Below are 27,973 nucleotides of genomic sequence, written 5' to 3'. Positions count from 1 at the left end.
TCCAGATCTGACTCCAAATCACGTTCACGCAGCGGACTAGGGAAAGAAACAGAGTCCCTTTCACCCCAGGAGAAGAGTGAGAGGACCTGCAAGAGCAATGTACGCCTGGCGTGGAAGGAGAAGATAAAGACTGTGAGAGTTAAGAGAGACGCAGAGACGGTGACACACGGATAGAAGCAGAGACCGGGGAGGAAGAAGGCAAAACCAAGAAGCAACTAGAGACAGAGATAACAGCAAGGACAGAAGGGTGAAAGGGGCAGGGACAAAAGGACAATAGAGACTGGCCAAGACTCAAAGGCGCCCAGAATCTTCGCGTGGCACAGAACAGGGACAGGGCCAGCACTGGAGCCGGCACCTCAGGTAAGCCCAGCCACGGCTCCTGTCACTCCAGATCCTCAAAAATATCCCGGAATGCTCCACCGCCCTCCACCTAGGCTGAGAGTTAAAATCTGCACATTCAGGAGGTAGTGATGGGACAACCCGGTTTTCCGGAGGCCCCAGAAAGTCAGTGCCCGCACTTACCAGGCCACGGCGACCCGGCGAAGTCGCCACATCCCGCCGGCAAGGAGGTCACACAGGCGCCGAGACGGCCACGCGGGAGCCCCGGTGTCAGCCCCAGTCAGGCTTCTGCTCCAGGAATGACCCAGGAAGAGGCCCTCGGCAACAAGGGCACAGAGCAGCCACTGCGGCGCTCTCAATGGCGCACGGACTTCCGCGAGAGCCGGCCCGGCACCCGTACTCAGTCCGTCAGGCAAACCACCACCCCGCCCTTCCTAGGCGGGCAGCACAAACGGTCCGCGGAGGACTGGAGCATGCGCTCAGAGCCACTAGAGAGGACCAGTGTAGTTCCCTTCCCCGCAGCCCGCCCTGCCCTTTTTGTGTGTGGTAATTCTGAATTCGAGCCTCCCAAGTTAAAGACTTGGAGAGTCGAGGGGTGAAGGGTTGAGCAGGGATACGTAGGGTGAAGGACGTGAAATTCAGATTGATAAATTCTCACTGGGTGGTACCTAATTAAGAAAATTTAGGTATTGAGGGAGCAGAAGGAGCCTAGCAAATCCCAACTGAGTAATAGAGTAATAAAATAATGAAAAACAACGCTTGCTCCTTTATCCCACCCTCTCCATCTGCGTCTTTGTTTACAAAGTGCTTTCATCTTCACAACAGTCTTGGGAGACAGGAGGAGGAGTCATAGGCAGGTTAAATGCTTTAGAGTCTCTGAAGGTCAGAGCTGCAAGAGGCTTAGATCAATTAGCCCAGCTATGGGTTTGGAATAACCTCATGCAGTTTATAAAGGCATCAAAAGTGATTTGGTTCATTCACTCTTTAGCTGGCTTTCATCTGGCTCTTAATTTGTTCAAATGGCCTGTGTCAAGTCTCCAACAATTGCATATTGCCAGTGGTCACAGACCTGTCAGCATTCAGCTCAGAATGTTGGGTGCCCAGCACTCTCCTCCGGAGTCAGCTTTCCTTTCTTCACTTTCAGGCCATCACATTCTCCTTTCTCTCCTGGAGCTGCTGCTGCCCAGCCTCTTTTGCTGGTTCCTCCTCCTCTCCCAAACCTCTCTATGATGAAGGGTGCCAGCTCTCAGAGGTCCTGGGCCCCTTCCTTTGTCTAACTTCATTTTCTCTTTCTGTAATCTAAGTCGCTTGTATGGCTTTAAATACCTTTTTCCCTTCCAACTCTTATCATTTTATGTTTTATCAGGAAACTAGGGCCCATAAAAGGGATGGGCCCTGTGAAAGGCAAAGAAGTCAATTCGTGGCATAGCCAGGACCAAAATCAAAGGGTCCTGTGCCCCTCCTTCTCTTCAAGGGCACCACCCCCCACACATGCAAAGTGTGAGGAAAATTCCTTTTCCATTAATCATCAAAATCCTAAGTCAGTATCCATCTATTCACAACACCAGCAAGTACAGACCCAGCCATTGGGAGTAAACTCCCCAAATTCAGGACTCTGGGAATTTTCTTTATTATATTTATTGTGGTGCCTATTTTCATGGCAGGTCTAGATAGGAACTTGCTATAGCGACCTGTGCAAACTGTAGATCTTTCCAGGATTGTAGAGTTGTACAAAAATTTCCTTTGTTACTGTTACTTCCTGGATGTTTTAGAAAAAAAAAAAAGAGAGAGAGAGAGAAACCAGATAATAGCAACCCCTTTCATATCTGGGTTATCCTTACATTTTACAAAGCCCTTCTTTTTGAGGAAGATTATCCCTGAGCTAACATCCCCCGCCAGTCCTCCTCTTTTTGCTGAGGAAGACTGGCCCTGAGCTAACATCCATGTCCATCTTCCTCTACTTTATATGTAGGATGCCTGCCACAGCATGGCTTGATAAGCATTGCATAGGTCCGCACCCGGGCTCTGAACCAGCGAACTTAAACACTATGCCGCCCAGCTGGCCCTACAAAACCCTTCTTTTGCAATTCTACCTCTAGGCGTTTATCCTACTGAATCACTCTCATGTATGTGCAAGGATGTATGCAGGATGGTGTGTATTTCTGCATTGTATGAAATAGCAAAAGGTTGGATTCAACATGATTAAAAGATAAACTGAGGCATATTAAAAATTTTAAGAGTTTATTTGACCAAAACTTCATTCAAGTCAGGCAGTTTCAAGCTAAAGTGGTTAGGAGTGCTCCACCCACAGGAGCTAGGTGCAAGATTTTTGCAGAAAAGACAGGAAGTGAAGCAAGGAAATTATTTGATTAGCTATAGCTTAAGTGGTTGCCTTATTTGGGAAAACCTGGTTGGCTATTTGTAATTAGCTGTCTCAGGTTTCAATTTCTTAACCTTGAGACATTTACAAGCTTAGGGTTTGGTTTGCTTGGTGGGCTGCCAAGGCATTAGACCACCTCAAACTAATGGCCTTCTTTGTTTAATTAATTTAGTAACATAAATGTCCACAGATAGGAGCTAAATAAGTTATATTCATATTGGCCAAGAAAGCCTATGAGTTAGATTTCTTTGTCCTGATAAGGAACAATCTCCAATATGTAGTATCACATGAGAAAAAAAGCACAGAATATTGTGTGATAAAACTACTACCATTGGTCCAAATTCAGCCTGCAGTCCTATTTTATTTGGCTTATGTTGGGCTATCCAGTGTTTTAAGAATACTATTGGATTTGTCAAAACCAAGAAATTTCACATTAAAAAAATTCTATTTTCTCTTAAAATACCAGCTCTGACAACATCAATCCTTGATTCTTACATGCAAAAAAATCAGTTGCAACAAAGAGCCAAATAGGTTCTATCCTTCAGACATGCTTGTCCTCTCCAGCAGTTCACATTCTTTCCTCAAGTCTTCCTGAAATTGAAGAGTACATCAATTGCTATATATCATGAAGCTTTGCAGAAGTAAAGAACATAACTATGGGAGTAAATTATGTGGTGTCGAAAGAATACAATTGAAGATGGCACATGCAACAAAAACATCCATGTTATTCATCTTACATGCCTGACCCAGGAAAGTATTTGAGTTGATCAGCCCTAGTGAAGTGCAGTATAATATTGTGATTTATAATAAGAAATACATGTTTGGTCTTAGTCCCCTTTCCTGGCCCACAGCTCCCAAAACTCTTGTATTTTTCTAAGTGATTAGAGCAAAAGGGGCATCTATTCTTAGACTATGTGTTTTTTGTCCTCTAGACATTGCTCCAAAGTGATAGAGGTGAAAAGAAGGACTACTTATTCATAACAAGTCCCTTTCAACCACACCTGAGTTTATGTTAATGGGGCGACTTTTGGAAAGCCTCTGAGGATGGGGGCTGGTTGCCAGGGGAACCAGTCATGAGACTAGAGGATTGGATATTTCAGCACGACTCTCCACACCCCCACCTCTGAGGAGGCAGGGAGAGGCTGGAGGTTGAGTAAATCATCAATGGCCAGTTATTTAGTCAATTATACCTAAGTAATGAAGCCTCCATAAAAACACAAAAGGATGAGGCTCAGAAAGCTTCGAGGTTGGTGAACAAGAATGCATCCATGTGCTTAGAGGATGGCACACCCAAATTCTAAGGGGACTGAAGCTCCTGTGCTTGGGACCCTTCTGGACCTCACCCTATGTTTCTCTTCATCTGGCTCTTAATTCATATCCTTTGTAATAAACTGGTAATCTAGTAAGTAAACTGTTTTCCTGAGTTTGTGAGCCACTCTAGTAAATTGAACCTGAGGAGGGGCTCATGGGAACCTCTGATTTATAGCTGGTTGGTCAGAGGTACAGGTAACAACCTGGACTTGTGCTTGGAGTCTGAAATAAGGAAGGGGACCAGTCTTGTGGGACTGAGCCCTTAACCTGTGGGGTCTGATGCTGTCTCCAAGTAGATAGTCTCAGAATGGGATTGAATTGCAGGACACCCAGCTGGTATTTGGAGAGTCTGAGAATTGCTTGGTGTAGGGGTATCAGCTCACCCTTTGCACGTTTGGTGACCAGAACTGTCAGAAGTGAAGTAGAGTACTCAGAGAGTAGACAAAGAGGAGGAGTGTTTTTCCTTCCCAGGCAGGGGCTGGGGAAGGACTTGAGGATGGTGGGTCATGAGTGGAGGGAAGACTTAGTTTTATCATAAACCCTTTTATACTCTGAATTTGTTAACATCTGTATTATTTACTTAAAGAAGTGGATGTTTTTGGGGAGGGGGAAATTCCCCGTCACCACTCTTGAATTCTTTTGGCTGGTCTAGGTATTAAATTGACACAAGACAGATTAACAGAAGGAAAAAAAAAGCAAATTTAATTTGTGTATATGGAGGTCTCATAGGAACAGAACCTGAAGAGATGATCAAAGGCAGCACCTTTTATACTTTTTAGACAAAGAACCAATAAATTTGTGAGGAGTTGACAAAACAAAGAAACTTAGGCCTTGAGTGCTTAGTTAGTGAAGATCTAAGCACACGGTGTTCACACAGCCTTCTTGGCACTGAATCGCCTAGCTCTGGCAGTAAGGATGTTTTTCCATCTTCTGGTGCAAGAGGAAACTTTTCAGAGTTTTCAATGAATCAGCTATCTCCAGAAAAGGAGATATGGGAGACATTAATGGAAATTGAAATAGTTGGATTTGTTTTCTTAAGTTTTATATGTAAATTTTTACAATAGAAGCTTTTACAAAATTCTTCATCTTGGGAGATGCCCAAGTTTCTGGACACTACACTCTTCCTCTGTGGTTTCCTGGGGAGGGAAACTTGCTAAGTCACACCTATTTGCACCATCATCATTATCAAACTCTCCCTCCTGCTCAGAAAAGCATGGCATAATCTTCATCAGCAAACATTTCTAAATCATTTCCTGTGAATTCTGGCCTGAGGATAAAAAAAAAAAAAAAGAGTAAAATCCAGTCCCTACTCTCAAGTAACCATGGTCTTGTTAGGGAGATAGACACATATATAAAAAGATAAAGATGGGAAGGAGTACACGCTGAGGACCAAGTAAAAGGTAGCAGTTCTGCTACAGGGCAGAACTATAGCATGATCAAGTGGGCTTAAGAAAAATAATTCCGGAAAAACAGAAAAGGATGAATTTGTGAAAAGAGAAACTGAGGGTCAGGAAGACCAGCTGAGGGACTATTAAGAAAGTCAAGGGAAAGGGATCTGAATCAAAATATAGCAATGGGGATAGAAGCGAGAGATCACATGAAAGGATATTTGAGTATTTAAAGCAATGGAAAACTAAGTGCAGAATTAGGGAGAGGAATCAAAGAGGATGGGGGTTTCAAACTGTAGTGAACTGGTAGTGCCAGTGCCAGTCACAGACATAAGAAAGCTAATTTGGAGGGGAGGTGACAATGCTGGCTTTGGGTTGATGATTAATCCTGAGATACTAACTAGTTATCTGAGTGGAAAAATCTATGAGGCATTAGAAATTAAGTCCTGGAATTCCAGAGGGAGGTAAGGTTTGCGATACAGACTTGAGAGTTGTCTCTATAAAGGTGAAACTGAGTCACATGAACCTTTGTGAAACCGTGCAAGAGTTTTAAATTGTAAGTGATTAAATCCACATTATTTTATAATGTTTATATTTTAAGACTAAAATTATTACATGCATGCAATAATTCAAGAAAAAGCAATATAAGGCATAACATTTTCAGATGACATGATTGTTTACATTGGAAAATCCTACGAAATCAATCAAAAAGATAAACTGCTAGGAATAATTAGTTAAGGAGAGTCTCAGAATACAAGCCAATATTTTTTAAAAATTGTGTTTCTATAAACTTCCAAAAACACCTGTGTAGATATCAGGTCCTAATACTTGGAATTTGTAAATGTTACTTGTTTGGCAAAAGAGTCTTTGCAGATGTTATTGAGTTAAGCATCTTGAGATGGGGAGAGTATTCTAGATTACCCAGGTGGGTCCTAAATGCCATCATGTGTATTCTTTTAAGAGGGGGATTTCACACATACACGCAGGAGAAGACAATGCAAAGACAGAGGTAGACTCTGGAGTGATGGCAGCCACAAGCCAAGGAATGCTGGTGACCATCAGCAGATGGAGTAGTCAAGGAACAAATTCTCTATGTCCACTGGTAGTGCAGCTCTGCTGACACTTTAATTTCATCCTCATGATACTGGTCATTTACTTTGGACCTCCAGAACTGTGAGAGAATAAATTTCCATTGTCTTAAGTCACCCAGTTTTGGCCAATTGTTATAGTAGCCACAGGAAACTAATACAACCTGAAAATTAAATGAAAAAGATTCCATTCTTAGTAGCAATATATATATATATATATACACAATATACATATACACTCACACATACATAGGTGTATACATACATATTTATATATTTATATATATAAAATTAAGATAAATTTAACAAAAGATATACAAATCCTAAACACAGAAAACTGCAAAGTACTCCTGAGAAAAATTAAAGAAGACAAATAAGTGGAGAGATGTGCTGTGTCCGTGGACTAGTAGACTCAATATTGTTAAGATACCAATTTTCCCCAAGTTAGTGGGGGAAATTAGTAGATTATATATTCAACCCATTTCCAACGTAATCTCAGCAGGCATTTATTGTATAAATTATCAAAATATTCTAAAATTTATGTAGAAATGCAAAGAGCCTAGAATGTCCAAAACGAAGAACCAAGCTGGAGCATTTATAACTACCTGACCTCAAGACTTAATGTAAAACTCTTATAATCAAGACAGTGTAGTATTGGGCTAAAGACAAACAGATCGGTGGACCAGAATAGAGGGGTCGGAAATAGATCTCCATTGGTGGAGTCAATTGGTTTTTAACAAAAGCACCAAAGCTATTCAATGGAGGAAGAAGTCTTTTTAATGACTGGCGCTTGAACAATTGGATATCCATATGGCAAAAAGATACCACACACATGCCATATACAAAATTTAGTATTTTTATATCATGTATAAAAACTAGTATACATACCAAAAAATTGTATAATTAAATTGTAAATTGTAAAACACATAGCCCTAAATGTAAAAGTAAAAGCTATAAAACTTCTGGAAGAAAATTTTGAAGAATAATTTTCAACTTTGGAGTAGGCAGAGATTTCTTAGGTCACAGAAAGTAGTACCATAAAATAAAAAAATTGGTAAATTGGACTTCATCAAACTAAAATGCTACTGCTCATCAAATAACACCGCTGAGAAAATGAATAGGCAAACCTCAAATTGGGAGAAAATATTTTTAGAATATATATCTGACAAAGGACTCATATCCAGAGTATAAAAGAAACTCTTACAACTCAGTATTAGGATAAACAACCTAGTATGGTTTGAATTTTTGTGTCCCTCCAAAACTCATATGTTGAAATCCTAATGCCCAATGTAATGATATTAGGAGGTGAGACTTTTGGGAAGTGCTTAAGTCATGTGGGTAGAGCCCTCATGAATGGGATTCATCCTTTGATAAAAGAGACCCCACAGAGTTCCCTAGCCCCTTCCACCATGCAAGGTTACAGGGAGAAGGCATCCGTAAATGAACCAGGAAGCAGACTCTCACTGACCAGAACAAGACCATGCTGGCACCTTGATCTTGGACTTCCCAGCCTCTAGAACTGTGAGACGTGAATTTGTGTTCTTCACAAGCTACCCAGTTTATGGTATTTTGTTATAACAACCCAAAGGACTAAGACACAACCCATTTAAAAATGGGGAAAAAATTCAAACACTGCACAAAAGAAGACATATATATATATATATATATATATATATATATATATATATATATATAAATAGTCAAAGAACACATCAACCAAGTGCTCAATGTTATTAGTCATCAGGGAAATGCAAATTAAGACCACAAGGAGATAGCACTGTATCTTCACTGAAACTGCTGGAATTACAAAAACTGACAATACCAAGTTCGGTGAGTGTGCAGAGCAACCAGAACTCTTAGACACGGCTGGGAGGAATGTAAAATGGTACAACCACTGAAAAATATTTGGCATGTTTTACGAAGTTCGATGTACACATTCCCTTTGGTCCAGCAATTCCACTCTTAGGGATTTATCCAAAAGAGATAAAAACACATATGTACAAAAAGGCTTGCACAAGAATGTTCATAGCAGCGTTATTCGCAATAGCCAGAAACTGGAACCTAATCAAATGTTCATCAGTAAGAAAATGGAGAAGCAAATTTATACAGGGAAATACAAGTCAACAACGAACAGGAATGAACTGCTGATACATGTAGCAACATGAATGAGTCTAACAGACATGCTGAACTCAAAAGAGGACATTCTATCTGATTTCATTTATGTGATGTTCTAGAACAGGGAAAATAGGTGTTGGAAGTGGGAAAGGAACAGTGAGGAACTTTCCGGGGAGATGGAAATGTTCATGTGATAGGAGTCTGGGTTACATGGATGTATCCATTTGTCAAAATGTACAGCTAAGATTCATGCCTTTCACATTTCTGATATGTGTAGGTACATTTTACATAAATCTATAAAAGACAATTGAGTAGGGAGTGTTGAAGTGGGTGGAAATGAGATGAAACAAGAATGCAAAATGCTGATAACTGTGGAAGCTGGGTGGTAGGTACATAAGCGTTCATTATACTTTTCTGTTCACTTTCTATGTGTTTGAACGTTTTCATTATAAAAATGTAAAAATGTATCACGTTTCTTGTAAAAAAACATGAGGGAAAATAAAATGCATCTGAGACAAAGGCAGTCTTATTAATGTGAAGGAGGAGCAGAAGATGAATATGAAAGGCAAATAACCTGTGTGCTGTGGAGAACTCATTCCAGCTGTATTAGATTCCTATTGCTGCTGTTATAAATTACCCCAGCCATAACGGCTTAAAACAAAGCAAACTTATTATTTATAGTTCTAGAGGTCAGAAGTAAATGCATCTCACTGGGCTAAAAGCCAAGTGTCTACAGTGCTAGGACCTTTCAGGGGCCTCCAGGGGAGAATCCATTTTTCTGCTTTTTCCAGCTTTTAGAGGCTGCCCACGTTCCTTGGCTTCTGGCTCATTTGTGTCTTCAAAGCCAGCAATAGCTGGTTGACTCTTTCTCAGATTGCAACACTCTGACACTAATTCTTCCGCCTTACTCTTCCACTTTTAGGGACCCCTGTGGTTACATTGGGTCCACCCAGATAATCCAGGATAATCGTCCTATTTTAAAGTCACCTGATCAACAACTTAATTCCATCTGTATCCTTAATGCCCGTTTGCCAAACACACAGGTTCCAGGGATTAATGCAGACTTTGTGGAGGACTTTATTCTACCTACTACATAGCTCCGTTTAAATTCTTTTGACTGATCTCTCTGTGATACTAGGGAGAGAAAGGGTGTGTGTATGTGTGTATCAGTGTGTGTGCACGTGAAGTTGTAATTCGAGCTCAATGGGTCTGTCTCCTTTAGAGAGTAGAACAGAAAAGCACAACCAAGGCTGAAGTGGGTAAAGAAAAAAGGTTTATTGCTTGCACAAGCAATGGAGAACACCAGGACTAGCTGCCAAAGCGGGGCCCCGCCCCTAGCTTAGTGCAGTTGGAGGTTTTATATGCCAGAGTGCAGCAGATATGTTACAACTGTGTAACAACTGGGCCTTATCAGGGCACGTGTGCAGGCCATTACTTAATGGGTTCAATGCCAGTACATAACAGCTTTAATGCAACGTGCCATTTAGAGCTGGAGCAATTTGCAGGGGTCCTGCTGCAACCATGTAAGTTTCACCGTAGGATGGCAGCATCTGCAAAAACAAGGACATCAACTTCTGAAAAACAGCGCATTTCATTTTCTCCTTGTCTGGAAACACTTGACAGACAGTGTTTAGCTACGGATCAGATTTTCAGTAACCCTTTGCTTGCCTGGTTTCTGGTCACAAAGTATCAAGTTTATCCAGCCCAGCCACACCTGGGAATAGCTGGAGTTTTAAAATTATGTTTCTAATCTTTGTTCTTCATATTTATCCTTTTCTCTTTTTTTCCCAAGCCAAACTGTATCCAGCTTTATTACAGATACTTTTCATAAACAATCATGATATTTCAGCTAGGACATGGGCAGACAATCGTTAACAGTATACAACAACCTTCAAACTCCCTTCTCCAATGGACTACCAAAATCAGAAAGCCACTATAAAAACCGACGAAGTCTTCATGTGATGCTCTGAACAGAGAACGTTTAGAGTGAGGGTTGACATTTCACAATTAGTATGTTGTTTAACATCTTTTCACAAGCCCACCCTGACTTTCAGGAAATGAAATGAAAATGGCAGAATTATCAATCTGAAGATCCACAATCTAAAAAAGCAACTGCTGCTCTTTTGAGGGATGCCATCTCAATGGTGACACTGGACAGTCCAGATTGCCTGACATACCAGTAACCGATTTTGGGGGCTCAGGTCTCAAGAGGTCTCTGGGTTTAAGGGAGTCAGTTACATGCTGAAGGCGGAGAGGGTGAAGAGGACATCAACACGAATTTTAGTTTTTCCACGCCACCAGTACCAAGGTGGCTCATGTGCGTCAACGTCAAGAGATCCCTCCTGGGAACCAAGAGGAAGGTCTCTCAAAACTAGAAGGGAAAGCTGTTTTTTCCCCCATGTCGATCCAGCTTTGGAGACATTCTATTAGTGACATATGACCTTCCCCAAAAAACAACAATGAAGCGTTCCATGTGCTAACAACATAGCTTAAAAAAAAAAGTAAAACAAAATTCTGCATTTTTATAAAACTTGATAAAAATTAGTATTTCAAACTGTACAGTCACCAGAAGTACACAGTTGTCAAAAATGCACACGCTTCACTTGGCATCTCCAGCACCTCCAGCTTTCTGTGCCTGGTCTGTTTTGGCATCTCCATTTCCTGCAGTGTTATTCCCATCCTTGCCAGCATCAGCCTTCCCCTTTTTCCCTTTGGGTACCTTCTCTCCTTTCTTTTCAGGGGCTTTTTTAGGCTTGAGCTCTGGCTTTGGAGGAGCAGGTTTAGCAGAGAATCTTGTAGATCTCCTCTGTGGTTCGTCCTTTGCCTTGGCTTTGTCTTGCCTTTGTCTTCCTTAGCATCCCCTTCAGCCTTTCCCTTGGGCGTGTTGGCGACGTTGGGACAGTGGTGCTGGATGTGGAGATGCAGCAGTGTGTGGCCTTTGGTCAGCCCAGGGGTCGCTCTCACCTCTTCTTCACACTCCATTTTCTTATTTTTAATGCGTTTTATACCTTTGTCCTTTTTTTCCTGCAATCTAAAAAGAAATCTCAAGTTTGTATTCCAAGTCACAAATTTCATTTTCTGCAGTGGCAATGTGGCTTTTTCTTGCCCTCTAGGTAGTTTTTAAATTTAGTCTTGCATTGTAAATCTTAAAATATTTTCTTTACTTACCTTTATTGCTTTCTGTGTCTGTATTTTAGAGGTCAAGCTTTTTTCATTATATTAAGAATGCAAAATTATTGTCTAAAATTTTTCCTTGTCCCCATCATGAATGAACTCATAGATAATAAAGTTACGGACACGATCTTTCTCTGGATCTTCCCATTATAATGACTACTGTGATTTCTCTTACCAGTGGACACTCATTTAACGTGCTAGGCCCTATGCTACCCTTTACATAGAATATCACTTTCCATTCCTTTCTACAATATTTTTTCACAGGCTTCGTCTTTATTTCTTCCTTGTTCTTCCAGGCCAGGGGGTTTTCTTCGTTTTATGTGGCAAAGTATGTATTGACTGATGGCTAAGATCTTTAAATCTGCTGTACAGATCTTGTACTTAGTGGTAATTCTTCCATGATTCTGGCTAGAGGTTTTTCTCACTGTTATAAATTTTCACATTTTTATTGTTTTCACATGTATTTTAGTAATTAGAAAAAACCGCATTGAGGACGGCTAGTCAGATACTTTGTTGGCTGAGAAAATGTGACTCCTTGTAAACATTCAAACTGAAGCCTTGTTTCAGCTGTACAAATGACCAAGGTGAGATACATTTTTGAAACTGATTTTATGGATTTTTTCCCCCCGCAGACTTCTCTTTTCCTTCCCCCATTGAAAAGGTAGGCAGCTATTGTAATTTCCCTGCCTCAGGGATGTTAGCGGGAAAGAAGTGTGGAGAATTCAAAGGCTCGTCTGGTGAAATCTTTCTCTGAAAACTAAGTCTGGTGTCAGGATTTTGTTAGGAGGCCTGGAGGAGAGAGAGGACCTCAGAGAAGTGAAAGTCGGAGGGTAGAGATTCCTAGAAACTAGAAAGAGGAAAAGTACTCCTCCTCTAGTTGAGAGAGATTCAGAACTCTGAGGGGGCCTCAGCCCTACCAAAGGTTCAGCCTAAGAATGATCAGAAAAAACACATCCAGGTTCAAAGGGGTCACGAGGACAGGAATTTGAGGAAGTCCAGAGGTTAGCTATGATCACTGATTACAAAGACCATTTTCTATGCACATGGTTATTTAGGTTTATTATATCTGTGTTGTGGAAATACTATATAGCAACGTGCTATCGTGCTTCTCTTCCCAACTCTGTGTTCGGTGACACCTTTTTGGTCACTTGAAGTCAGTTATGGTGGGAGTATTTACACCATAGACATCAGCAAACACTACAAACCAGGGCTTGATTGATTGTTTTGTTGATTGTTTAGTCTTAAGAAAGTGATGGAAAAAATGGTAATACTACAGGTTAAATTTGAACGTGTGTTGTGTCTGTGATTGTTCCATTGTGAATAGCACAGAAAATTGTGGAAATATTCTTCCACTATTTGAAAACTATGATCTGACTCAGGAAAGAGTCATGCACGTCATCATGCCTTAAGTTCTGACATACATCTTCATTGTTTTACCTTTCTCTTACTTGTTAATGTATAGGAAAATATCAATATCATAGCAGATCTAAACTCATAGGCCAATGATTTGAGCAAGTTCTTTGCTGAAATGGTCATCAAAATTATCAGCATTTATTCACAGTAAAATTTATAATGAACGTATGCATATATATGTATACTTTTTTTTGGAGAGCCAGTTAAACTTTTACCAGCATACCACTGTTATGCATATATATGCTTGACCAACACACCACTTCTTTTCCTCACTCCATTTCTACCTTTCCATCACTGAAAACTTTTTCTATTGAGTTTTTTCTTTGTTTTGAAGTTTCCTGTATCTCTGACCACTTATATGACTGTCTCATCTTTTGGGCCAATGTTATGCCTGAAGTCTGCAGAAGTATCTCTTTTGCCTACTCCCCAGGTTCTGAGACCTTCTCCTCCAGCGTGCAGGTATTTTTGCTCTATGCTTTGGAACATTTCCTCTTTGTTTCCCTTTTAGACTAAAAACATATCCTCTACCTCCTCCCTATTCTCAAACTTGGCCTGTCCAAGAAATGAAATATATACTGGCCCTTAAGTCATTCTGCATAGTATCTGTACCAATCTCCTTTCCAGCTTGCTAGCAACCTCCTCAGCAAGAGTAGGTTGAACTGGTACCTGGCAGAGGGACCAGCTCCCACAGCCTTGCAAGCTGTTGACAGTCTCCTTGCCCCTCACACTTCGAGTGGTCTTAAGTTTCCTCCGTGGTAGGAAGTGCTGAGATGAGCAGTTGAGGCAGCAGCCTGCTACAACTGCTGTAATCCAAATCCAGCTCACAAACACCACCGGGAGAGGGAAGTCTAACCATCTCCCAGTCTGGAGACCCACCTAAGGAGCAGTGGCGCTTGCATTCAGAGAAGTCAAAATGAATCTGCTCACGGTGATCCATTTACCAGGTTATACCAGTAGGAGAGATGAGAGGAATGCACAGCACCCAAGAAGTTCTTAACAAGCAGGATTGGGTTTACATATGTATATAAAACAAACACAAATTAGAACCCCTTCTTCCTTTGTCCCCTTTGCTCTACCCGGTTAGCCATTTTGTCCTTCCTTGGGAATAGGCGAGATTTAGACAAGCAGAAATGATGAGGGAAGAAACTATAAGGATGTGTGTGGTAAATTTGGGGTTCAGTGACCATTTTAGGTTTGTACTTATGCATCATTCTATTACCATGACATCATAATATGTGTTGATGTGTCTTTCTCCTTATAAAATGAGTTAATATGTGTGAGGCATTTAGAGCAGTGCCTGGCATATAGTAAGCACTTAATAATTGTTTTAGCCGACAGAGGATGGGATAGGCTGCTGTAGAAAATAAACTCCCAAATCTCAAGGACTTAATCACAATACAGAGTTACATCCTTCTCACATGACGGTCCGATGTGCTTTGGGGGGCTCGCCTGAAGGCTGGAGACTCAGAGACCCAGGTTGCTTCCCACTTGAGCCTATGCCTTCTGAAGCATATGGCCTCCAAGGTCACTTTGGAGAGCACAGAGGATTGTCAGGGATGATTTTTAATGGCTAGAATAGAAATGGCTTGAGAGTGACGACTGTGAGAGTGGTTAATAAGGTCAAAGATTTCTGCCCACATCCTATTGGCCAGGGCCTAGTCATATGGCCAACATAAACAGAAGTAAAGCTGGAAACTACACAGGAAGACATGGAGACTTGTTGAGACATCCTATCTCTGCCATTGTAAGCATTAGCTGCACTAATGTTATTTTTCTCCTGGAATGAGATATTTTCTTCTGGTTGTGTATTACTATCTATATTTCCATTGAACTTATAGTTTTAGATTACTTTGTAACCTATGCTCATCTGTTTCTAAAACACCATGAAACCTATTTTTATTTTATTCTCCATAATGGGAGAGTAATCTAATTTTATTTTACTCTTCATAACAGGAGAACCACCAGATTGGCAGTGGCTGAATCTCCCAGAAGCCAGTTAAATGAGGTTCTGGAGTTAAAATTCAGTTGATTTGGGCTGGCCCTGTGGCCAAGTGGTTGAGTGCACGTGCTTCACTTCGGTGGCCCAGGGTTTCACCGGTTCGGATCCTGGGCGTGGACTTGGCACCCCTCATCAGGCCATGCTGAGGTGGCATCTCACATAGCACAACCAGAAGGACCACAACTACAATATACAACTATGTATTGGGGGGCTATGGGGAGAAGAAGAAGAAAAGAAAGAAAAAAAAGAGATTGGCAACAGATGTTAGTTCATGTGCCAATCTTAAAAAAAAAATTCAGTTGATTTAAGGAAATGCAATAGTTTTCACATACCTGAATTCGCAGTTTGAGATTCACACCTGCTCCATTAAAATATATGCTCCCTGCAGAGAGGTTAAAGGAGATTTAAGTGTCTTCAACTTTCAGGAGTGTTCCATGGAACTGTTAAGAGAGCCTGGTGTTATAAGAGCCCTAGAAGAAAAGACTATCGTGAGGCCCAGCCTTCTAGAAGGTAGGTTGCAACTTAGAGATCTGTTTGATAAAGGGTTAGACTTGGAAATTAATCCTACTGCATCAGGAAAAAAGGTGTGAGAAAGACTCTGCTCTAGTGCGCACCCTTGTTACCTCAGGACATTGGGTTTAGGATATAGGGGATTGGAATTTACCACCCCAAAATCTGTTCCCTTGCCTTGGTTATTTTTAAGAACAAAAGACTCAGGAAGAAACTTTGACATTCCCCCTAACTGCCTGAAAGAATGGAAGACAGAAGGCCTGTTTCAGGAAGGAGATGATACCATAGGTAACCCTAGTATAATATGAACTAGGTGTGGTAGACAGGGAGGAACCTAGTGAGGCCCATTTGATCAGAGTCATCTCCACATCTCACTGTCTTTGCAAGGCATGGCAAACATTTGTTTACCAAACATTTGCTTCTCCATCTCCTTGTGAATTGCCCTCCTCTTGTTTGAAGTCCCAAACCACTACCCCCAACATCCTCCTTTGTCTTTAGCTGAACATAGTATTTAAGGTGGTGGCTTCAGTTATTTTGGCAAGTTACTCAGTTTTCCTGGCTTTCTCCAAGGTTTATGTGTTATTAAATTTGTTTGCTTTTCTCCTGTTATTCTGTCTTGTGTCAATTTAATTTTTAGACCAGGCAGGAGAAACTAGAGGGTAGAGGAATATTCCATCCCCCTACCCGTCTGCCCCAAGGGCTAACAGTTCTAACAGTGGGCAGTGTAGATAATATGATTTCCATTTTTTACTTTTATGAGATCAGAGACATATATGAACTTTCTCAAGGTCATACAGTAATTTAGATGTGTAGGGTGTATTTAGGGCTCAGTATGCAAACCATTTACCTGGAAAAGCAGTGGGAGAGAAACTGGAAAATAGGTTCAGAACAGATCATAGAGGGGATTGAGGATGTTGAGTTATGTTTGCATATTTTTCTTGTGGCAAAAGAACTTAAACATAATTTCTTTGTGGGGAAGTACCATGATCCAAAAGGAGGGTCATCTACCAACCAGGGCAGGATTGGTTTAAGGTGGAGACTAGAAGCAGAGAGCCGAGTTAGGAGGACATTGTAATTATCCAAATGAGTTCTGATTTGGATTATGATTATGGGGTCAAAGATGGCTCTGAAGTTTTAAGCGTAAATGGATGAATTTTCATTTTCTAGTTTTAAGGCTGAAAGATATTTATATGCTTTTAAAAATGAACTTTTTTGATATAGTTTCATTTTTCTTTCCTCTTTTGAAGCTTCCATTCTACCGTGGTGGCTAGTACATCCATACTTCCTTCATTCCAGCAGTGTCTCTGCCAGTGTCGGGAGCACTGACATCTTCATAAGCCAGTTCTGCACTATGCTTTTATGAGTTTTCCCTTCCTGCATAGCCTCCAGGTCACATTCTCCAGCCTTTCCAGAGATTCTGTGGGCCGCCCACTGTTGCTTAATACATTCCTTTCCTGCTCAGTCTCTTCAGAGTTAGTTTCTGTTACTTGCAATTAGAACTTTAACTTATTCATTTTTTTCCTATTCAGTGCCACAACCCAGGTGTTAACTAGAACCACCTTGCGCTGATGATTTCGATGAGATCGATTCAAACCTCATTCCATGGACTGTGGAAAGTCCAATGTCTGTCTTCCCCAAGATTTCTACAATTCTGTAGGAGGCTGAGGTTCTCACGTCTGACTCAGATCTTTTGTTTCCTCTAAATCAGGATTTCTCAACTTTGGCAGTGTTGACATTTTAGGCTGAACAATTCTTTATTGTGGGTGGCTGTCTTGTATATTGTAGGAAATTTGGCAGCATCTCTGCCCTCTGCCCACTCCATGCCAGTAGCTGCCCTGCCCCAGTCATGACGATCAAAAATGTCTCCAGACATTGCCAAATGTTCCCTATGGGGGCAAAATCACCCCTGGTTGGGGAGCACTATTCTGAATTAATTCAGTGTAAGAATTGGCACCTATTGTCCCTGTTCTCAACCAAGTCAACATACTTGTGGGTGGTACTCAGACGTTTTTCTTAATTTCCATCAAAATTTTTTTTTAAGTCATAAAAGGTATCTCTACTGGTAGCAAATTTGATGGAAGTTCTGGAGAAATGGAGAGATTTTTGTCATGGATATGCAACCAAATCAAATTTGTTAGATGCCCGTGTTCTTCAAAAGTCTCAGTCATTTCTGCGACTTGGGCTCTGGTCTCCTGCCAAGGTGCTAGCCCCTCCTCCATTTCTCTTCTTTTCTATCTACTTCTTCCCTACATCTACTTCTTCTTATATCTACTTACTTCTCTATTCTCTGCTCTTCCCCTCCTCCAAATTCCTGTCCATTTAAAATTCAAAGTGGTTTAGTTATATCATTTTATTTCTCTGTGCCAACTTATCCCCTTAGGATCTCACCTTCTACATTTTTTTTTTTTTTGAGGAAGATTAGCCCTGAGCTAACTACTGCCAGTCCTCCTCTTTTTGCTGAGGAAGACTGGCTCTGAGCTAACATCCATGCCCATCTTCCTCTACTTTATATGTAGGACACCTACCACAGCATGGCTTGCTGAGAGGTACCATGTCTGCACCTGGGATCCGAACCAGTGAACCCTGGGCTGCCAAGAAGTGGAACGTGCGAACTTAACCGCTGCGCCATCAGGCTGGCCCCTCACCTTCTACTCTCATTTGGCATCTCAAGGTATTTTCCTAAAAAAATGGCCCCCTCCCCCATAGTAATTCTGGAACCTATTATGAAGATATTTAAAATTGAATCTTGTTGCAACTGAGGGGGAGCAGAATTCCCCACTCTAGAATGTGCCACTTTGGCATGTGGATTATTTTGAGCTGAAGACAATAAAACTCAGCCCAGCAAACTCAGGAACAACTTTTTACCTCCCCCTCAACTGCCTAAAATAATTTACATAGGGGGCCTGTGTCAGGAAGAGGACTATTACCAAAAATAACTTTTTATATTTGAAAGACATATCTGCATGGCATGGCAGACATTTGTGCACCAAACCTCTGCTCTTCTCAGCCTCCTGTGAATTGTCTTCCTCCCCTGTGAAGCCCCAGATCCCTACCTACTTCTCCTTAGTTCAGGACGGTATGTCAGTTTCAATTACCTGACTGCGGAGGAGTCTCATATTTTTATGGGGCTCCCATATATACAAAATTTGTTTTTCTTCTGTTAATCTGTCTCATGTCAATTCGATTATTAGACCAGCTGAAGAACCTAGAAGGGAAAAAGGAAAAAGTTTTCTACCGCTACACCATCTTCACTACAGCTGCTCCTCCGTAGCTACGGTATTAACCCCACTTTATTGGGAGGAAGCTGTTCTAATGATCTATTGCAGCATAACAACTGCCCAGACTTAATGGTTTAGAACAACAACCATTTCATCATCTCTCTCTTCAAATTGCGTATCCACTTGGTTAGCTTGGGCTCCTTACAGCACAGAATTCTCAGACGAGATCGCTTTTCATGTGGTGGCTCAGGGCTCCTGTAGAAAAGGTTCCACGTGGCAGGACGTGGAAGTTGCTGGTCTGTTAAGGCCTGAGCCTTTACTGTCACTTCTGCTGTGTTGGTTAAAGCAGTCACAGAGCCTGTTAGATCCAAGTAAATCTGTGGTCATCTTTATTTTACCGCAGTCCGTTCTCTGGCCACAAATTTTGACATTACTCCCACAGACAAATTACCCTCTTCCCCTCCCACAATCCCCAAAGTCTCCTTCCATTAAAGTATCAGACTCAGACTTGAGGTCTAGGTTTTTGGTGGATTAGAGAACTAGAAAAAGAGCTAAGAGAGCTTGGGGCTCTGAAAGCTGAGGAAAGAGGGTTGCAAGAAGAGAGTGGTCAGTAGGGTCAGAGATCAAGTCGCACAGACACTGATGAAGGAGAGCTTTGGGTGTGGCCAACAGAAGACGTGCGTCTCCTACCCTTCCTCCTTCACTGGGGGTGCGGATACTGGGAGTCAGCGACCTTCTTCTTTCCCTTTTTGTATGTAATTTTCTTTTTCTGATGATATAAAACATGTTCCTTCCAGGAATATAGAAAATATGGAAAATTACAAAAAAGAAAAAATAATGCATAGACAACCACTAAAATCTTTTGTTGAATTGATTTCTTTTTTTTTTTTTTTAAAGATTGGCACCTGGGCTAACGACTGTTGCCAATCTTTTTTTTTTTTTTTTTCTGCTTTATCTCCTCAACCCCCGCCCCCGTACATAGTTGTATATCTTAGTGGCAGGTCCTTTTAGTTGTGGGATGTGGGACGCCATCTCAACGTGGCCTGACTAGCGGTGCCATGTCCCCGCCCAGGATCCGAACCCTGGGCCGCCGCAGCGGAGCGCGCGAGCTTAACCACTCGGCCATGGAGCCGGCCCCTGTTGATTTGATTTCTCTATTCTTTATATAACTATGTATGCTTATATGCGTGTATATATGTGGGTTTGTGTGTATACAGGCATACCTCAGAGATATTGTGGATTCAGTTCCAGACCACTACAATAAAGCAAATATCACAATAAAGTGAGCCACACTAATTTTTTGGTTTCCAGTACATATAATAGTTATGTTTACATTTTACTGTAGTCTGTTAAGTGTGCAATAGCATTATGCCTAAAAAAATGTATATTCTTTGATTAAAAAATATTTTATTGCTAAAAAATGCTAACCATCATCCGAGCCTTCAGTAAGTCATAATCTTTTTGCTAGTGGAGGGTCTTATAAAAAATAAAATCTATTTTTTGCGTATCTGTGAAGAGCAATAAAGTGAAGTGCAATAAATGAGGTATGCCTGTATATATTCATTCCTTTTTACTTCCATCCTTCCTCTGATTGTTTCATCACCAGCAAGACTTTTCTGTGTGCACTCAGGGTAAAGTTACAGCAGAATGCAAAGGGAAAGAAATGAGACAATTATCAACACTTGAGTTTTCTAAACAGACTTGAAATTCCTGGAAGAGACATTATTGAGAGAAGAGGATTTCTGAGTCTCAAGTCTGACTTTTGTGTACAAAAGCTAAATTTCATTTTAAAAATAATAGGCTTTGGGAGAATGAATGATGTAAGAGCCAGTTTTCCTGCCACGTATTTGATACAAATTTCACAGCTGAGGAAAGTGAGATTTGTGAAGTATGGTTGGGTTTGGTGTTGGAGTAGGTCTTAGAGACACTCCCATCCCCTGCGGACTGATGGAAGTCCCAGAGTGGTGGGGATGGGGACCTCAAGCACAGAGCTGTGTCTTGATCCCTGGAGAAATCTGAGGGGGCAGTGACACTGACAGAGAAGTCCTTGTCACAGCAGGACCGGCGAAGAAATGAGCAAGGAAGGGCAAGTCTAGCCAGAGACCATACCCCACATTGCCTGTGGCCCAGGAGGCTCAGGAGTGCCCTCGAGTTTACTTGTCCCAAAGATGGTGAAGGACTGAGAGAAGGCTGAGGTAAAACCTGTGGTGGCCCCACAGGGCTCAAAGGAGAGAAGCCTACTATATGCATTATGACCAGAGAAGCAAAGACAAGCGATGGCTCAGCTGATGCCAGTGAAGGACAGCGGACGGCAAAAGACCAGCCGTTCCTCACTCTGTGACACCAGAATCCGGTGAGCATAGACGCCAATCTAACTGGAAGGAAGAGGGAAGAGAGAATCCTTGATTGACTGTTTAAACAAAAATGCTCAGGAGTACCCTGAGGTGACTGAGAGAACTCGTAGTTGACTAGATTCATTTTCTGCCGTCAGGCAAAATGAGGGACTAAAATAAAAATCAGATCTAGATTAAAAAAAGTTACATTTTCTTCATACGGTGACCCAAGAAATATGGTGTCATTGTTTGTGTGTATACGTAAATATGTACGTTCATCTATGTTATTCCCTAAAGTTTTGATCACACTGTTTATAGTTTTACTAAACATTATATCGTGAATAGTTTAATCATGTCATTAAATATTCTTAGGCATGTCTTTATTTTATTTTTTTCTAGGTGTCTCTGCATTCCGCATTTTATTTATTTATTTTTTGTTTTGATGAGAACTTTTAAGATCTCCTGTGGGTTTTTTTTCAGTTATTTTATTGAGGTCATAATGGTTATAATGTTGTGTAATTTCAGGTGTACATTATTATTTATCAGTTTCTGTATAGACTGCATATTGCTCACCCTTAATAGTCTAATTTTTATCCATCATCATACATGTATGCACCTTTACCCCTTTCTACCTCCCTCCCACCCCTTCCCCTCTGGAAACCACTAATCTGTTCTCCTTATCCATGTATTTATTTATCTTCTACATATGAGTGAAATCATACAGTGCTTGTCTTTCTCTGTCTGGCTTATTTTACTTAACATTATACCCTCAGGGTCCATCCATGTTGTTGCCAATGGGATGATTCTGTCTTTTTTATGGCTGAGTAGTATTCCATTGTATATATACACCACATCTTCTTTATCCAATCAGCAGCGGATGGACACTTGAGTTGCTTCCACATCTTGGCTATTGTGAATAATGCTGCCATGAATACAGGGGTGCATAAATCTCTTTGTATTGTTGACTTCAAGTTCTTTGGATAAATACCCATAGTGGGATAGCTGAATCATATGGTATTTCTATTTTTAATTTTTTGAGGACTCTCCATACTGTTTTCCATAGTGGCTGCACCAGTTTGCATTCCCACCAGCAGTGTATGAGGGTTCCCTTTTCTCCACATCCTCTCCAACATTTGCCATTTTTTGTCTTGTTACTTATAGCCATTCTGACCGGTGTAAGGTGATATCTCATTGCAGTTTGGAATTGCATTTCTCTGATAATTAGTGATGTTGAACATCTTTTCATGTGCCTGTTGACCATCTGTATATCTTCTTTGGAAAAATATCTGTTCATATCTTTTGCCTATTTTTTGATTGAGTTGTTTGTTTTTTGGTTGTTGACTTATATGAATTCTTTATATATTTTGGAAATTAACCCCTTATCAGATGTATGATTTGCAAATATTTTCTCCCAGTTCGTAGGTTTTTTCATTTTGTTCATGGTTTCCTTTGCCTTGCAGAAGCTTTGTAGTCTGATGTAGTCCTATTTGTTTTTCTTTTGTTTCCCTTGCCTGAGTAGACATGGTATTGGAAAAGATGTTGCTGAGACCAATGTCAAAGAGTGTACTGCCTATATTTTCTCCTAGGAGTTTTAGGGTTTCAGGTCTTACATTCAAGTCTTTAATCTATTTTGAGTTAATTTCTGTGTATGGTGTAAGATAATGGTCTACTTTCATTCTTTTACACACGGCTGTCCAGTTTTCCCAACACCATTTATTGAGGAGGCTTTCCTTTCTCCATTATATGTTCCTGCCTCCTTTGTCAAAGATTAGCTGTCCACAGATGTGTCGTTTTGTTTCTGGGATTTCAATTCTGATCTGTGTGTCTGTTTTTCTGCAAGTACCATGCTGTTTTGATTACTATAGCTTTGCAGTATATTTTGAAGTCAGGGATTGTGATGCCTCCAGCTGTGTTCTTTTTTTCTCAGGATTGCTTTGGCTGTTTTGGGTCTTTTGTTGTTCCATATAAATTTTAGTATTCTTTGTTCTATTTCCATGAGAAATGTCATTGGGATTCTGATTGGGATTGCATTGAAGCCATAGATTGCTTTAGGTAATATGGACATTTTAGCTATATTTATTCTTCCAATCCATAAGCATGGAATATCTTTCCATTTATTTATGTTTTCTTCAATTTCTTTCAATAATATCTTATAGTTTTCATGTATGGGTCTTTCACCTCCTTGGTTAAATTTATTCCTATATATTTTATTCTTTTTGTTGCGATTGTAAATGGGATTGTATTCTTGACTTCTCTTTCTGCTAGTTCACTATTACTGTACAGAAATGCAACTGATTTTTGTAAGTTGACTTTGTACCCTGCAAATTTACATAGCTGTTGATTATTTCTAATAGTTTTCTGATGGATTCTTTAGGCTTTTCTATATCATGTCATCCACAAACAGCAAGAGTTTTACTTCTTCCTTTCCAATTTGGATACCCCTTATTTCTTTTTCTTGCCTAATTGCTCTGGCCAAAACCTTTAGTACTATGTTGAATAGGAGGGTGAGAGTGGACACCCTTGTCTTGTTCCTGTTCTCAGGAGGATGACTTTCAGTTTTTCATAGTTAAATATGATGTTGGCTGTGGGTTTGTCATATATGGGCTTCATTACGTTGAGGTACTTTCCTTCTATATCCATGTTATTGAGAGTTTTTATCGCAAATAGATGTTGGATCTTGTCAAATGCCTTCTCTGCATGTCTTGAGATGATCATGTGATTTTTCTGACTCACTTTATGAATGTGGTGTATTATATTGATTGATTTGTGGATGTTGAACCATCTCTATCAGACATGGCTTTATTGACTGCATAAGAGTCCATTATATGGATAAGGCTTTCCTTCCCTTCTTCCCTCCCTCCTTCCTTCCACAATTCTCTGATTGTTAAACACTTGTATCTAACTTTTCACTGTTATATGTAACTTTTTTGTATTTTAAATATTTTTCTGTAACTTGCCTTATTTCCTGGGAAATAATTTCCAAAAGTGAAATTACTTGGTGAAGGTATATAAATATTTTTGAGGTTTCCCATTCATACCGTCAAACTGCCCTCCTGCCTGCCATGCTGGTTACATTCCCACCAGCTTGTTCCCTCACACGGATGTGTCTTTCTTCAGAGACCACTCAGGAGGGTAAAGGCCTGTGTAGATGAACAAAGGGGAGTGTGGTCCTAGAAGATCAAAGTGTCTAAGTATATCTTGACTCTTGTCTAGACTTTAAAACATCACAAGTGACTAGAGCATGAAGGCTGTCCTTTGCCAAAAAACGTAGATTAAATATTGAGCCACTAGGGGGCAGAGTTATCTCAGTAAACCAAGGGTGTTTTCGTACAGCCCAAGCCAGTTTATACCCTCGGTCTAGCTCTCAACTCTGACATCGCCATCAAGGTGGCTTCAATTATTTTAACAGGGTGATAAACAAAAGCAGGGATGCTATAAATTTAAAACAGGCAGTTCCCAATTACTGTAACAAACACATTGTATTCACACTGCTTTTTGAAAATGAACTTTTTATTTTAGAATAGTTCTAGATTTACAGAAAAATTGTGAAAATAGTACAGAGAGTTCCCATATGCCCCAAACCCAGTTTCCCTCATTGTTAACATCTGGCGTTAATATGGCACATTTATCACAACTAACGAAGCAATATTTACACATTGCTATTAACTGAAGACTCTATTTTATTCAGGTTTTCTTAGTTTTAACCCACTGGTCTTTATTGGTCCCAGGATATCACATTATATTTAGTTCTCATGTCTCCTTAGACTGCTCTTCGCTATGGCAGTTTCTCAGACTTTCCCTGTTTTTGATGACCTTGACAGTTTTGAGGAGTACCGGTTAGGAATCTAGTTGAATTTCCCTCTGTTGGGATTTGCCTAATGTTTTTTTTCTCATTTTTAGACTGGAATTATGAGTTTTGGGGGGGACCATCACAGAGGTAAAATGCCGTTCTCATCTCGTCATATGAAGGGTACATACTATCTACGTGATTTATCACTGTTGATGTTGACCTTGATCCCCTGGCTGGGGTGGTGTTTGTCAGTGTTCTCCACTGCAAAGTTATTCTTTTTTCCCTTGTCCCATGCTGTACTCTTTGGAAGGAAGTCACTATGAGCAGGCCACACTTAAGGAGTGGGGAGCTACGTAACTCTCCTCGAGGGGCCAGTATCTACATAAACTATTTGAATTCTTCTGCATAAGAGATTGGTCCCTTTCCCCCCATTTACTTATTGACTCTATCCTTTCTTTATATCATTGTGGACTCATGGATAGTTCTTTTATACTTTGGGTTATAATCCAAGTCCAATTTTTAAATTTCCTTGCTCACTTTGTTTACCTTTGGCCTTTGGGAGCTCTCTCAGTTGCTCCAGCGCCCTTTGATGTACCTCCATCATTGTGCTGTTTGTTTTTGTTTCGTTTTTTTTGAACACTTCTTACTTTTCGGAACTAAAAGAGGCTCCATGCTTATCTGGTACATTTGCTGCCCTAGGCCTGGAATCAGCCATTTTTTCCCAAGGAGCTCTGGCTCCTTTTATTGGAGAATGGTATCAGAAACCAAGATCTGGGTGCTAGATTTATGTTCACTTATGAACACATTTTGTATGCTTTTACTCTTCCACTAGCTGCTGTAAAGTTCTTAGCCCCGGCCGGGTGTAGAGCCTGGCTTCGGGTCCGGATTTGGGGTGACTACAAATCCAAGCTCCTTTCATGTCCAGAAATAATGGCTGATGTGGAAGAGGAGTGTCCATTACTGCCTGCAACTGGATGAAAGATTTTGCATTTACTTTCATTTTTCTTCCCCCAGAGAAAGAAGCAGCTTTTGTCACGGAACCAACTGTTTGCGGAAGCTTTCTGGCAGCGACGGAAATCGGTGGTGCTTCCGGTGCCACCACGGACCCAGGCAGGATCTCTGGCGGGCTGCCCTGCTCTGCCTGGCAAGATCAGAGGAAGGGGAGTCTATCTGGAGGACCCCGGGCAGGCTTCAAACAGGACCGGGGCCAATCGGATCTGGGAGAGGCAGGGGCTGGTGGGGAGGAAACAAAGAAAAAATCGCTGAGACGAAAAATCCCGGAAGAAGGAAACATCCTGGCAGAAAAGGGAAGGCCTAGTACATGGCCGCTAAGTTTCCACTGCTCCAGGCAGTTCCGGAAGTTTGGTGAATCCCTAGTGAGGATTCATTTCCTGCCATCAAGTGAGGTGCACAGGTTCTTTATTTGGATATTTCCTGTATAATTGGAATAAAGTTGCATTACGTTTGCATCTCCTTATGTTTGGCATAATATTAACTTCTAGCTCATGGGCTCAGCCAAAGAGATTGACACTGTGAAGTTCCCAGTGGGGCGAGCAAGAGACTTCGGCTCTAGCACAGAGATGTTAAGTAAAGCTTAAAGAAATTATGCTATAGCAAAATATACTTTTAATAACATTTACTTTTTCAGATTATGACATTAAAGCATGTTTATTGTGGAATATTAGACGATACAGACTAGTGAATAAAGCAAAGAATTCTCCCACTTCGAGACAGTCACTGTATATTGCTGTATTTCTTCTTCTTTTTCTCATTTATGCCTCCATAGATAATACTGGGCTCATGCTGCATATAAAATTTTGTATCTTGTTTTTCACTTAATTTTTGATTACGTTTTTCACATTACTAAATATTCCTGAAAAATTTGATATATAATGGATGCATAGTATTCCGTCATATTGGATATATTCAGTTTGAACTATGCTGTGATAAATATTTGCATACATACATTTTGAATATAGCCAAAATTATTTCTTTAAGAACAATTTCTAGAAGTAGAATAAAGTGGTGACAGTAAAAGTATTTTTCTTATGGAGTCAATGACAGGAAATGATTCAAATTAAACAACTTATAACAGTGTTTGGTACATGGCAAGCATTCAATGAAGGTTAGGTGTGATTACTGTAAATGTATTTTACTTGATAAATATTAAAAAATAGTCTTCCATGAAACTCCTTTTCACTCTTAACATAAGCATGTCATCAAATATTTTAGTAGTAATTGAAAATATTGTAAACCACACACTAAGCTTTGTGAATGACATCTGGGATAAGAGATGGAGTCTTGGCCACAGGGCTAGAAGAAATTAGCAATAGGCCTCCCAAAGAGCAGGTTAAAGGGAAGAGAAATGTCATGGAAAGTGATGGTGAAGCAAATGTTACCATTGGATCTAATGGAAGTGTGACCAGGGCTCCTGCTGGGATTGTGCGTGTGTGTACATGTATGGGTGTGCATGCATGCATGTGTATATGTGTGTGTGACATTGTGGGGATAGAGGGAAAGGGATGCAAGGCTCTTATGATGCCTGACATCTTCCTGTGGCTGAGAGGCCCCAGCAGATCAGGTTTGGGGCTGCACACCCAGGAGCGTCACAGACCATTGAGGGCAGAATACAAGTGGAGTGGGGTCACTAGTGCTTTGGGGACGGAGGCAGGCCAGTGGCTGTCCGGATACTTGGAATGTTCAGTTATGGAGAAGACATAAGCTAGAAACCATCTGTTCTATCACAGGGGTTAAAAAGATCAAAGCGAAGAAAAGCCTGGAGATCCAAAATTAAGGGTGATCACTGAGGTAGTAAATTTCAATGTTGAAACTGGAATTTAGGGCAATAGCAAAAGGAGCAGATTAGGAGAAGAAAGGCAGGCGCATTGCCTGCAGGGAATCACGGTCTAAAATGT

At 40.7% G+C, this 27,973-nt stretch overlaps 1 protein-coding gene, 1 long non-coding RNA gene and 1 pseudogene across 5 annotated transcripts in view; 1 reads left to right on the top strand and 2 right to left on the bottom strand.

Moving 5' to 3' along the window:
• Positions 1–1,063, bottom strand: part of OPA1 (OPA1 mitochondrial dynamin like GTPase) — an 84,802-nt gene extending 83,739 nt beyond the window's left edge. The window contains exon 1 of one of the 4 annotated variants that reach the window (XM_005601892.4): positions 523–1,063. In XM_005601892.4, coding sequence (XP_005601949.1) covers positions 523–554 — 32 coding nt within the window. In that variant the 5' untranslated portion in view covers positions 555–1,063. The remainder of the gene's footprint in view (positions 1–522) is intronic. The other 3 variants (XM_001500454.7, XM_005601891.4, XM_003363363.5) reach the window with 3 other exon arrangements.
• On the top strand, positions 34–27,262 carry LOC138918983 (uncharacterized). The gene is made up of 3 exons (XR_011428800.1): positions 34–360; positions 18,234–18,388; positions 26,073–27,262. It is a non-coding gene; the product is annotated as an uncharacterized lncRNA (long non-coding RNA).
• On the bottom strand, positions 11,124–11,603 carry LOC138919014 (non-histone chromosomal protein HMG-17 pseudogene; annotated as a pseudogene).
• Positions 27,263–27,973: the final 711 nt, after the last annotated feature.

Source organism: Equus caballus, chromosome 19 (assembly GCF_041296265.1).
Source record: "Equus caballus isolate H_3958 breed thoroughbred chromosome 19, TB-T2T, whole genome shotgun sequence".
In the NCBI taxonomy this organism is placed as follows: Eukaryota; Metazoa; Chordata; class Mammalia; order Perissodactyla; family Equidae; genus Equus; species Equus caballus.
Note: the sequence above shows the minus strand (reverse complement) of the source record. Positions and strands in the feature narration are given on the sequence as shown.